At 40.3% G+C, this 12,105-nt stretch overlaps 1 protein-coding gene across 1 annotated transcript; it reads right to left on the minus strand.

Moving 5' to 3' along the window:
* Positions 1–2,089: 2,089 nt before the first annotated feature.
* Positions 2,090–12,040, minus strand: LOC103132531 (rho GTPase-activating protein 6-like). The gene is made up of 6 exons (XM_007544339.2): positions 10,771–12,040; positions 9,818–9,966; positions 9,164–9,334; positions 8,924–9,012; positions 8,589–8,815; positions 2,090–4,774 (listed from the first exon to the last, which is right to left on the minus strand). Exons 1-6 carry the CDS (start codon positions 10,901–10,903, stop codon positions 4,443–4,445), a joined length of 1,101 nt encoding a protein of 366 aa, XP_007544401.1. The 5' UTR covers positions 10,904–12,040; the 3' UTR covers positions 2,090–4,442.
* Between the last annotated feature and the right edge of the window lie 65 nt (positions 12,041–12,105).

Below are 12,105 nucleotides of genomic sequence, written 5' to 3' on the forward strand. Positions count from 1 at the left end.
TAAGCTTTTAAAGCGTAATGTACCTTAAATAGCTGTAACTGACTTAAGCTATTTAGGCTTAAGTTAGTTAGCTTAAACAGCTAACTAAATTGGTAGCTTAAGCTACCATGGAAAATTTGACAGCTTGCAACAAGAGTTAGCGTGTCTGTTGGTATAACGGACATCGTTAGCATGCTAGCTAAGGAAGCAGCTACTACTGACTTCAAATGTTACTGGGAAAACATCAGAAATGCTATTAGAGTGCTACAGAAAACGATTTCTTTAGCACTCCAAGAAAATCTTCTGGTGTAAGATTTAGCTGTAGATTTTCCGCTAGTATGTTCATCCGTTGCATTCAGTTCTTCTAACTGTATTTGCAGAAGACTAGCTGCACACCACTGCCCCCGTAGGTCAGCTCAAGAAATTACATGCCGTTCAAATTTCAGTGCAATCTGTTTTTCATTCGTCAGTTACGTTTTTAATTATTTTTAATTTGTTGGTTACAATGCCAAACCCATTAACCAACAAATTTGACCCTCTTCTTTTACATACAAGAATTAGAATCCAAGTGTTTTATAAGTTGTTTGTATGTGGCGAAATAGTAAGAGGGACAATAAAAAGAAAACAGCTGCATTTCTGAAGTTGGATTTCTCTAGATTTAGATGTAAATTACCTTTTACACTTTTTTTCAGTTTTCTCTTCAGTTACCCAGGCGACATTGCAGAAATAATGGAGCTTGGATGTGCCTACTTTAGCTATTTAATCATAAGGTTTTAAAATCACTCCTCAAGCACTTGTTTTAAAGGGTAGAGACAAAAAGACAACACTACTTCCTCTCCATGCCTCTGCTGCTCTTTAATGCACTGAAGAAGGTTCTGGAAAACGTTGCTTTGTTATAAGTTTGTGGATTTCAGGCAGTACAGTTGGTCTTAAAATGAAGAATTCAGGCAGAAGCTGTGGACTTTTCCACACACCCAGTGAAAGTGAGGTTTTCATGCTTTCTGAAAGCTTCACCAATAAGCACAAAGACGTGACTGGGAAATTAAAAAAATAAAATAAAATTGCAGATTGAGTTGATTGTGGATCTTTTATGGGTTGTCAAACCTAATTTCAAACAAGACCTTTTTTGTTTTAAGCATTATTGTAATTATTATTATGAATGTTAACTTTTACTTTGAATGTTTTTTATACTTTTCTTTGTCCTACCAATTTTGTGTAGGCAGCTCTGGAGAGAGGAGGAGCAGTTACTTTTGAAAGTTTGTAACGAGAGATGTTGATGTGTACATAAATACAGATATTATTATAATTGGGTTTTAAATAAATGCTTGCTTAAAATAATTAACAGGCCTGAGAAGAGAGGATCATTGTCGAGGGAAGACCTCAACTTCTCTGGGAAGTTGTCCAAAAGTTCTCCTGTTCTGAAATGTGTTGGAAGGAAAAATCTGCTCTGAATTACATAAAGAATTTTGAGGGGGAAAAAAAAGCAGAATCTTAATGTGTGTTTTTTAATTAATATATATATATATATATATATTTTTTTTTTCAGGGCTTACCCCAGTGTATTATAAGCGTGGTGGGCCACCAGGCTTAGCATTGCTTATTTATTTAAGTCTTTTTAAAATGTTTGCATTTTTAAAGACTTTATTGTTGGTATTAATCTTCTGATCTTTCAATAACACACAATTATCAAGTGATATTTTTGTATTTCTTGTCAACTTTAAAAAAAAAAAAATTAACTCAAACACAACGGGCCGCTGGATGAATGTCTGTCCTAGCACTCGGACATCGGGCTTAGCAGGTTTTCTGGGGGAAACTTTGTGTATTTATCACTAATTCCTTTCTTTTTGTCTCATTGAGAATCACCTTCATTTAATGGTGACCGATGTGCTCTAAAGTGGATCTGTAAAGAGCTCTTCCTTCCTGTTAAGTGTGACATCATCTGTTTTTCTGAACGTTTTTTTTTTTTTAATCTTTGTAACTCACACCATGTCTGCCGCACATGTTTGTTTGCAAGCCAAAAACTTGACTTGAACTCCAGGAAAGTCTTAAAGTCGAGGACTCGGTAAGTTGATCTCTCTTCTTTGTGTTTGGATCAAAACAGCACGAAACAGACGGCATTCAGCAACACTTTAATAGGTAATACAATGGCATAGAAAAACGGACACAAGAAAAAAAAATATAGACAATTTCCTCTACAATGGATTAAAAAAAAAACAGACAAATCACCTGCTTAGGCGAAGGACAGATTCTGTACAGGTTCTGTTTGTGGGTCGGGAAAACAACAGGAACAGAACATCTGCTGAGCTGTTGATGATGCACTCTGTATTTGGTTAACCTGATGACGATGATGTCATTTATCCAGACTGGTCAAAACGGGAAATGCTGCCCTCTAGCGGTAAGAATATGACACGTTTCAAACAGGACAAAGAAAATCTCAAACACTGTTAAGAACCGCTTCTCACATTTGAATTAATGCTCATTATACCGTTCAGGTTAAAATGTTTTAAGCTGATGCTTTATTTAAGCTTCTTGTTTGCCACATTTTTATTGTAGTCACATTGATAATGTTTTAAAAATTCACCCTTTTGTTCAATGAGGTTGGAGAAATCCCTTGGTGCAACAATTAATCATTTCAAGTAAATACAATAAAGATTTTTGTAATCCAAACTCCACTTTTAGAAGTTAATGGGAACGTGGGACACATTTTAACGAGCGATCCAGGATGCCAGTTATGGATTGAGTGAGGAAATGTGTACAGACAAGTCAGCTACAGGAAAACAGCCCCTTGCTGATACTGGCCAATATCGGTCAGAGCAGCGATTACAAAGTTTAAAATAACTTCAAACAGGGACGCTGAGTTCACCTCCTACCACTCGGCTGAGGTTTCTAATTCGATGTATGTTGGCCTTAAAAGAAATTTAATAATTAGCAAGAAGTTAATCGCATAAAAAGCTTTTAATCAAATCCTGTGACTTAACTTATCAGACGCTTACAAAGCCAAAACATTCTCATAATCTCTTGTATATGAAGCACATTATTAACTCCATTCTTAATCCTTAATAATCACTTGATCTTTCAATCAGAAAGTAGGTCAGGCTGCCGTCAGCTGGAGTCACTCCAAGCATTCAGTATGCTGAGGTGAGGGATTCTTCACTGGTGCAGACAAAGCGATAGCATTGCCTAGCATGAATTGGTGTATTGGTATTTCATGATGCCTGTGACATTTGAGTAGTATATATCTAAATGTTGCCACATACATGTGCAAGCATGTATTTGACGTCTTTGGAGCTGTAACGCTCACGAAGCGACAGAAAATGGAAGGCAACCTGGCTCGGTTTCAGATGTGCAGAAAAGTAAAGCTGATGCTTTATTTACAGAGTCACTGATTCTCCTATGATGTCACACAAGGCAACATCATGTTTAGGGTAATATTTTAAAATGCGTCCACAGCAGCTAGTTTTCCGTTACGAATGTGCGCAAAACTTTATCGATGTTCAGTCTAATGTCAGAAAAACACAATTTCACAATTGCAGTATTTATATTAAGAAACACAATTAAAATCACGTGAATTTTAATTCTGACATGTTCAAGCCATCATCCTCCTACCGCTTTCTGTTCTCTTTTTTTACAACATTTCCACCAGCAGTAGCATCCGGTTGTTGATTGCGCCTCGTGTGATGCGAAAAAAAGCAGCAGGAAAACCACCAAAACGTCCAATCAAAAACCATGAGTTTTTTTTTTTTAATTGACGTCTTTCCATCAAGCAAATTTATCTCCTAATTCCAATTTGCACAATTTTGTGGTCGATGGAAACACAGCTAATGTGTTTCAGAAACTTACCAAGCCTTGACATCATAGTAAACCCAGTGAATGTAAACCTTTGAATTTGAAGAAAATTAATTAATAATTAATAAATCGAAATAATTTTATTAATCCTCAATGACCTAAACCAGGAACAAATATTCAGATGTAATAAAGACAAAGGGAAGAAGACGGTGTGTGTTTTCATAACTTGTTAAATATCTGGTTCCAGCTGTTTGTGACGTGTTAGGAGAAGCCAAACAGCAGCTGGTATGCAGAACAGAGATGTGTTTAAAATTCGGATTACAACATATGTACATAAATGCATCCATTTCTAATAACTCACAGATTTTGGCCTTCATTTGTTTATGACTGAATGAGCTCATCACAGATGTCCTCACCACTTTAATGTCTTAAGAGAGACGCTCACTTCCCGTCATTCCTCATTTTTTTTATGCATTGTATAGACGCCAAAAGTTGTGCAACTTCGTCTACTTGGAATTGTTCAACGTAGAAGTGGAGCATGTTTGAGTCTCGTTCCAGGTTTTTTTTTTTTTAAGATCTCTAACTGACCGTTTGTTTGGGGGATTCAGACAGCATCGACGTCAAAGCTCGTCCAGTTGTCCCTCTAAGCTCCTCCCCCTCCCCCTCCCTCCCCTTAGTCATACCACCGTCTCGGAGCTCGAGCTTTTTCCAGTAAAAAAGTCCCAGAAGTTGGCGGCCGATGACGATTTGCCCTCGTCCTGCTGCATCTGCCTCACCCAGATGCTGTTCTCGGTGGAGCCGCTCAGACTGGAGCAGCTTCCTCCACTGACGCCGACGCTGCCCAGAGTGAAGCTCATGGCGGCGCCCAGTGGGCCACCCCGCCGGTCCTGGGGGTCGCCGTCCTGGCTGTGCATCTTGGACAAGGTGGACGGCTGGGACAGGCTGAGCAGGTTGTGGTGGGAGTGGAACTGTCGCATGTGGCGGATGGACTTGGCGGAGCGCGCCTCACCTGCACAGCCAAATGCAAGAACGCTGTCAGTTATGGTGATGATGCTGTTGGTACCACCCTGGTTTCTTTTAAAGGGTCCCGCACACGCTCTAACCTTTTCACTTTTTGTCAATGTACATAAACATTCGGGTCGTGTTATTGAGAATTATAAAGCTAGAGCAGTGCTGGGAGATAAATCAATCTTATTGATTAATTTAATTTTTGGTAATTAAATTTTTGGAAAATGTGGAGGAGTCCAGGCAGATGTCAGCACGCCGAATGCCGCCATCTTGTTTGACATGCGTATTTTACAGCTTCCATTTATGTGGACTTTGAATTCAGGTCATCAACTCTATGACATAATATTAAAACCAGGTTAATTTTTTTAAAATTATGAGGATAAAGTCATATTACCAGGATACAGTTGTAATATTGGGAGAATAAATTAGAAAATTTACAAGAACTCCAACAGAAAAATAACAAAAAATTAAATTGAATAACGTCGAGCGTTTTTGTGAAGTCATACTTTGGTATAAGTTTCACTGATGATACTTAATAGAAATGCCTAAATCTTTTAACACATCAGCCTCAAATTATTACCGCTAACCTGCACAAATCCGCCACTGATCGATGTTTTAAACATGCCAAACCCATAGGGGGCAGTGCAGCGCAGCGCTAAAACCTGTGTCAGCAAACATGGCGGCTGCAGTTTCGTTTGTGCGGATGTTTTGAACGTCGCAGACTGTAATGCGTGGCACCCCTAAATATCCGTTTTCCCACCTACACAGACAAACAGTAAGAGAGTTTTCTCCACGTTGTTCGTAGTTTTTATAAGTAATTATTTTTAGTTGTGTTAAACCCAGTTTTTATGTGGATGAAAATGCAAAACGGCTAAAAACTGATTCGTTTTTCCAGATGTCCAGCTACATGTGGACCAGCACCAAGTCTGTTTCATGGCTTGTGGCAAAAGGAAATTGATTTGTTCTCTTTTAAAAAAACAAACAAAAAAGCTTATATCTCGCTTCTTTTCCGTAAAGCAAATAACAATAAATGGCTTAGTCTCTGCTGAAAGAGGAGTTTTTATCCAACATAAAATCTCAATAAAACGCTTGAGATTGTGGCTGTAACGACAAAATGTGAAAACATTTAAAGAGAAACAAGACGCTACATACATATAGGCCTGTCGCGATAAACGATAAATCAATTAATCGCACGATAAATTAAACCTATCAACCTAATTTAAAAGGTCGTTCTTCCTGCCTTTTTCTGTTTCTCTTGATGACACTGAATGAAAAAAGGCTCAGCTCCGGTGCTCTCCACTGACCATCCCTTCCTCATTTCCTTAGTGTAATGGCCAGCTCACAGGACACGAGTTGGCCCATTTTCAAAACCTGAGACACATTAGCGGACAGAAATCCTAGGTATAACGGTTCATGGGGTTCGTCATACCGTGTGGTGTCCAGCCACATGGCACAAAATAATGGCTACAAGTCCAGTTAGCTAATTTTAAAATCAGGCATTAAGCAATGCTTTATTAGAATCTACCTGTGACGCATGTGGCTAGAGTCAGGGTAAAGTTCTGACTGAATGAAAATCATTATAACCTATTTATGTCACGTTTACAAAGAACAGCCGAAAAGTTACCGGGTTTATCAACTGCGGTAGCAATTTGGCTCCAACTCCTCTCCTGGTCATTTCTATATTCTTTGCACGAAATGTTGAACATTAATGTTGTTTCCACATATCATCTCCGATGTCTGCTGGACTTCTGGTTGTGCTGTGTCAGCTGTTTGGGATTCCCTCCGTAATTTCCCCTCAGAAATCACTGAGGAGAATCCGCGCTTTCTGATTGGCTACCCGTCACATTCAACAGGCTGAGTTAATCTCCCAGTCTGGGGAAAACCCCCGATTTAGATCGGAGCGGCCACGACGATCTACTGTAACACACCACACACTGCAAGATGATCGGTTACGAAATCACCAGCGAGAATCTTAGATCAGCCAACGATCTAAGATTGTGATAAGGAGAAAATAGCGGCAGAAAATCGTGTAGTATGAACTATTGCATTAGGTAGTCGGATGTGCTCATCTTCTCTATTTAAATCTAGTGATTACTGAAGGCCAATACAGTATACAGACTTCATAATCTGCACTCTTTTGGTTGAATGCAGTATTTATTTCCGCTTTGGCTTTATGTTGTTTATTTTTTATTCAACTACGTTTTTTGTTAATGGAGACCGAGAATCCATTTTATTTTTGTTTTTGGTTGTTTTGTTTAGTTTATCAGTTCCAGTGTTATGTGTTCTTTTGAAAATAAAGTGTATCTATCTATGGCAGGAAAAAAACATGCATTATTAGTCATTTCCATTAAATTCAGTGTCAAAAGGTCTTGAAACAATATTATCATTTATCGCAATAATTTTTTAGACAATTAATCTTCCAGCACAATTTGTTCTCGTGACAGGCCTAATTTTCTATGATAGAAAAACAACCGCTGACAGGCTGCTGCATAACCACCTCTCTGACTGACTGCCAGATGGCGCTGTTGCCTCATTTATCTCATCACAGTGAACAACCACAGGATTAAATCCTGAAATCATCCACCAGTTTAGAGACACTACTGGCTTTTTTGTCCAAGTCCAAAGCAAAATATTTATATAAAAAATGTAATTTAAACATCTATATAATTGGTTTGTCAATAGTCAGTAAATCTCTTGTGAACCGTTTCTTTTCTAAAAATCTACCAATAAACAGAAATGTGAAAGCATACAGATAAACGTCTATGTAAGGATTTCCAGGATGAAAACTATTAAGTGATCAGCCAGCTGTTGATCAAAATCATCCAGTTTTTCTTTGACTAGCTCCAACTGGTGATTTTGGCCTGTTTGTTAAATGCATCATCATTAACAAACAGCTTGTTCTACAATGTACTCTGGAGTTTAGCAGAAATCACTTAAATGGTAGAAATATAACACTAGATTATCTTGAAATTACTTCATTTTCTGCTGGATTTAAAACGACAACCTTGTAGTTTTAAACACACTTTTAAAACCACATTTTATCCCTCCAATATGATTTTATTTAACAAGACAGGACATCTTGAAACCTTTTTTTTTTCCTTTTTCACAGTTATTAGAGTCACTTTGACCCAAAAAATTGAGGAAACTAAAAGGAACACCACGCGAACAGCGGCTATCTCAGAAGATTACAAGCCTGACATGTTTTCTGGGCTTGTGCTGCAGCTGGATGTGCTGCGTCAGGTCAGGCAGACCTACCAATCATCCAGCAGTAGGGCTGGATGATTGCAACTACAACACAGCACGCTGTGTTGTAGTTGCATGGTCACCTCTTGTGCCTCAGCATTAAGCATCATCTTATCAGATTCTCCAAATAATCTATTTAAACTTAAACGTAGAAACAGCTTCTTTTTTTCAACATATTTATGTCTAAAACATTTTTCATGTCATTGCCTGAAACTGTTGTCTTTTGCTGTGAATGTGCCTGAAACCCCCTCAAACAAGCGGGTAAAACAAGTATTGAACACATAACAGTTTAGCTGCTGGGCTGGTCTGCAGCTTTTTTCGCGCTATGTTTTCTTTTTTATGTGTTATTGTCACCAAACATGAATTCTGTAATTGCCACTTTCCTAATCTTTATATTATCCTTTAACTTCTGGACTCCAAAACATTTGGGGGCTCGTCCGTGACCTAAACTGGGATTTCTTGCAGCCCAAACAAGAATTGTTCTTCTTGAGATTTTGCACAAATGGACAACATAAATATAAAGTGTGTAAAAATTTCTTTAAAATTATTCAGATGGTAAATGGAACCAGTACCGAATCTCCCTTCTGGCCGGTTTCTGGTCTGGTTCAGTTTGAGGACGTTGAGGAAGACCTCGCTGGTCAGGCTGCCCTCACCGCCGCTTCCATCCGGAGGGAAAAGCGGCGACGGCGGCTCAAGAGGAGACAAACTTCCGCTTGAGGCCCCCACGGAGTCCAAAGAGGCCCCTGTGTCCCGGCGACCCCCGGACTCGCTGCTGCCCTCTACCGTCAGGTGGCTGCCACTGCGAGCAAGAAGACAAGCTCAGATCGATGACTAGCAAGAGTCAGATGACTAGCAAGAGTCAGAAACTATTTGTGGCTGACCCGACAGCAGATCAGAGGAGACGTACCTGAGTTTCCTCCGCAGGAGATAATCGATGACATCCGGGTCGGTCTGGATCAGACTCATCAAGACTTCCTGCTGAAGCTCTGCAGACACCTACAGGAACACACAGACCATCCAATCCAATTTAATCTCCAGCTACGGAAGAGAAGTGTCAACCCAACGCATTGGTGGTGAAATCTCTCCAGTGTCTCTTTGAAATAGTGACCACAACAAAGGCTGCTGATAGGTGTGATTCTTCTGGTACCGTGAAGAGCCTCCTGTAGTTCTGTATGAGCACCAGAGTGATGCTGATGATGGCTGTGCTGTCCTCGATGCCCATCGCCTGAGGACTCATGTCTCCGCCTCCCTCCCTCTGGAGCAGGTTCGGCCCAAAGATCACGGCCAGGTTGGCCGCCGTCATCTTGTTACCGGGAATCTGCAGGGGGAGCGACGGCGGTAAAGATGGGGAAGGAAACAGTGATTGCGTTTCCAATGACCATATATGGCACAAATTGGAATTATGAAAATACATGTGCTTAAAGGAAACACATCAACTTAAAATTTTTTTTTTAAAACACTCAAATTTTCAGAGGTTGTTTATCAGCTTTATCGAAATTAGTGAATTTCGCAAAACTGCAATGGAAACACTTTTTCACATGAGCCATGTGATCAACAACCCGATGTTACTACTGGCAGAAAAGTCAAAGAAAATGACAGGAAGTAGAAGGAGGGGGAAGGCCTGCCATGATTTTTAATGTTAATACGTGAAAAAAAAGTAGCGATGGGATTTCAGCAGATAAGACAAGTAAACATTTTTACCACTTGACGCAAAGAAAGACGTGATGCTGGACTTTTATTTCGATTTTCGACACAAGAGGACATGATGAGCCACCGAGGCTCGCTAATTTGACTTGCGTACCTCCTCGTCATTGGTCCCTACGGTGTCCTGGGCGTAGCTCTGCACGGTCTGCAGCATGGACAGGAGGCGCAGCAGCGTGTCGCAGTTGCAGGGAGGGAGCAGATACAGGAGGTGCTGGAGGAACTGCAGCTGGTCTGCTCCTCTCAGCACTGCGTGAAGCATAAACCAGGGTTACCTGCTGAGCCACAATGATGCTGCAACCTCTGCTCTTCAAAAGCCCAGCGCAGCAACTTGCAGAAGCATAAATAACCTTTAACTCTTTTTTTTACATTTTATGATACTGTAACCACAAACATCTGTCCATCCATTTTACTGGGATTTTACACGACAGACTGACACGAAGTAGCTTCTGACTGTTACAGCTGCAGTAATTTTTATAAAAAAAAACATACCTTCTGGTTCTGCTGCTGTTTGCAGAAATACGCAGCTCGGTCTGAACAACCAATCAGAGCCAGGAGGAAGGTCTTAGCGCTGTCAATCAAGCTTGTGTTGGTGCTTCTCACATCCTACCCCTTACTCTCTGCTACGCTACAGCTAGTTCACCTCACCAGAAGCGTCTGTAAATGCTAGTTAGCATAGCCACCGATGACAGTGGATAAATGGTTTTCCTGTAACCATTAGGACACTGAATGGCACAAGCATGATTGACAGCGCCAAGACCCTCCCCCTGACTCTGATTGGTGGTTCCTGAGTAAACGGTGTATTTCATCAGATGGATATACGACCACAGGGAGCTACCATCACCGACATGTAGTGACAGTTTTAACAATTATGTCAAAAAACATATTTAAAAAAAAACTAAAAGTTACATCTGCAGCTTTAATAGCAACTTTTTTATTTATTTTTTTTAAATCATCTTCACAACAAAACACCTGAAAGTGTCCCTTCACTGACTGCGCCTGTGAGCTACAGTATTTGTTCAGGACGACAGCAGGCGTCTTGCGTTCACATACGGTTAGCGTGCAGGAAGGCGGGGTAGAGCTCCTGGGGCAGCAGAGGGTCCGGCATGTCGCGCAGGAACTCCTTGAGCAGCGCCGCCACGTCGTGCACGCTGTGCTCCTCGTCCAGCTGGACATCCACCCCCATGTCGAAGTCTTCACGCAGCTACGGGAGCAAACCAGATCGCTAACATCACAGAGGAACACGAGCTCATTAACGTGAACAACAGACTTGTGACATGTTGGGGTTACTCAGGGGCCACTCTGCCCTCCCCCCCTCACCCCAGTGGATGTGATTTCTAAATAACAGGATATATCACTTCATCAGTTTGAAGATTAGGTTTATTTTTGTAGCATCCAGCAGAGAGTAGCAGGAAGCGGCGCAGAGTGAACCAGGGGACGACACGTTGCTGCAGGCAGCGGCGCTTTGGTGTTTTATGGTCAAGAAGCAGTCAAATTGGGGTCACAGCTCTTAAAATAAAAATATATTTATGGGTCAGGCTTTAGTTTGGTGGCCTTGACCTCATTTCAGGCTTTAGCAGACCACAGAATCATTTGGAAAAAAAAAACTAAAAAAGGGTCTGGAAGTAGCTGGAAGGTGAAGATGAACTACACAGATATTAGACAGAAAGCTAAAATATCACAAATGAATAAGTTCTACTTGAAAATATGTGACGATTGATGTAAAGTGTCTCAAAGTTATAAGTAAACATCCATCCGTAAATTTATCCATTCATTGTCCTAACTGAGTCAAGATCTCCATGGTAACAGGTGGCGTTATTGCCAAGACCACTGAACCAGACAAAACCTGAAACGCCAAGGGAACAAATCCTCAGCAGAATTAATGAAGAGAGCTAGCTTGATGGTCACGTGTTAAAGCTATGGAGCACAGTTCCTGCATAATTTATGCTGCATTTGGATCTAGTTGTGTTAGCTTGCCTTTTCCTTTTAGCTTTTCTTACTTGGCTATGATAAAAGTTAAAATTGTCCTAGACATCCACATTATAATTTATCCTCTGCTGAGTATCTTTGCTTTTCCACTTGATTTGATTTGCAAGTCAATTCTTTGTGCTTTGAGTGAGCAGTGAGCAGATCTTATCACCAACTGCTGACTTAACTGCTGTTGCCACTAATTTATTTCAGTCCATGTTCCCTGTAAATAAAACATAAATAAAAGATGGACAGGAATGTGATGCTGCGATGCCACAAATATTTGACAATGTCAAATGTTGTGCACAACGCCGTTCCAGTCAAAAGCCATGAAGCTCGGAAACTACGGCTCACATTTATGACATCTGGCCTCATTTAAAAACAAACAAACATTTTAAATATCTAAATAATTAAAAAAAA

The sequence above is a fragment of the Poecilia formosa genome, unplaced genomic scaffold, assembly GCF_000485575.1.
Source record: "Poecilia formosa unplaced genomic scaffold, Poecilia_formosa-5.1.2 Scaffold1108, whole genome shotgun sequence".
Taxonomy (NCBI): domain Eukaryota; kingdom Metazoa; phylum Chordata; class Actinopteri; order Cyprinodontiformes; family Poeciliidae; genus Poecilia; species Poecilia formosa.

Excerpts from the sequence above, each read along its gene's own strand:
- LOC103132531 (XM_007544339.2), bottom strand. The coding sequence starts at position 10,903 with ATGGGGGTGGATGTCCAGCTGGACGAGGAGCACAGCGTGCACGACGTG. Across the intron at positions 9,013-9,163 it reads ACTACAGGAGGCTCTTCACG|GTGTCTGCAGAGCTTCAGCA; the intron begins GTACCAGAAGAA and ends GTGTTCCTGTAG. Across the intron at positions 4,775-8,588 it reads CCGGCCAGAAGGGAGATTCG|GTGAGGCGCGCTCCGCCAAG; the intron begins GTACTGGTTCCA and ends TTGGCTGTGCAG.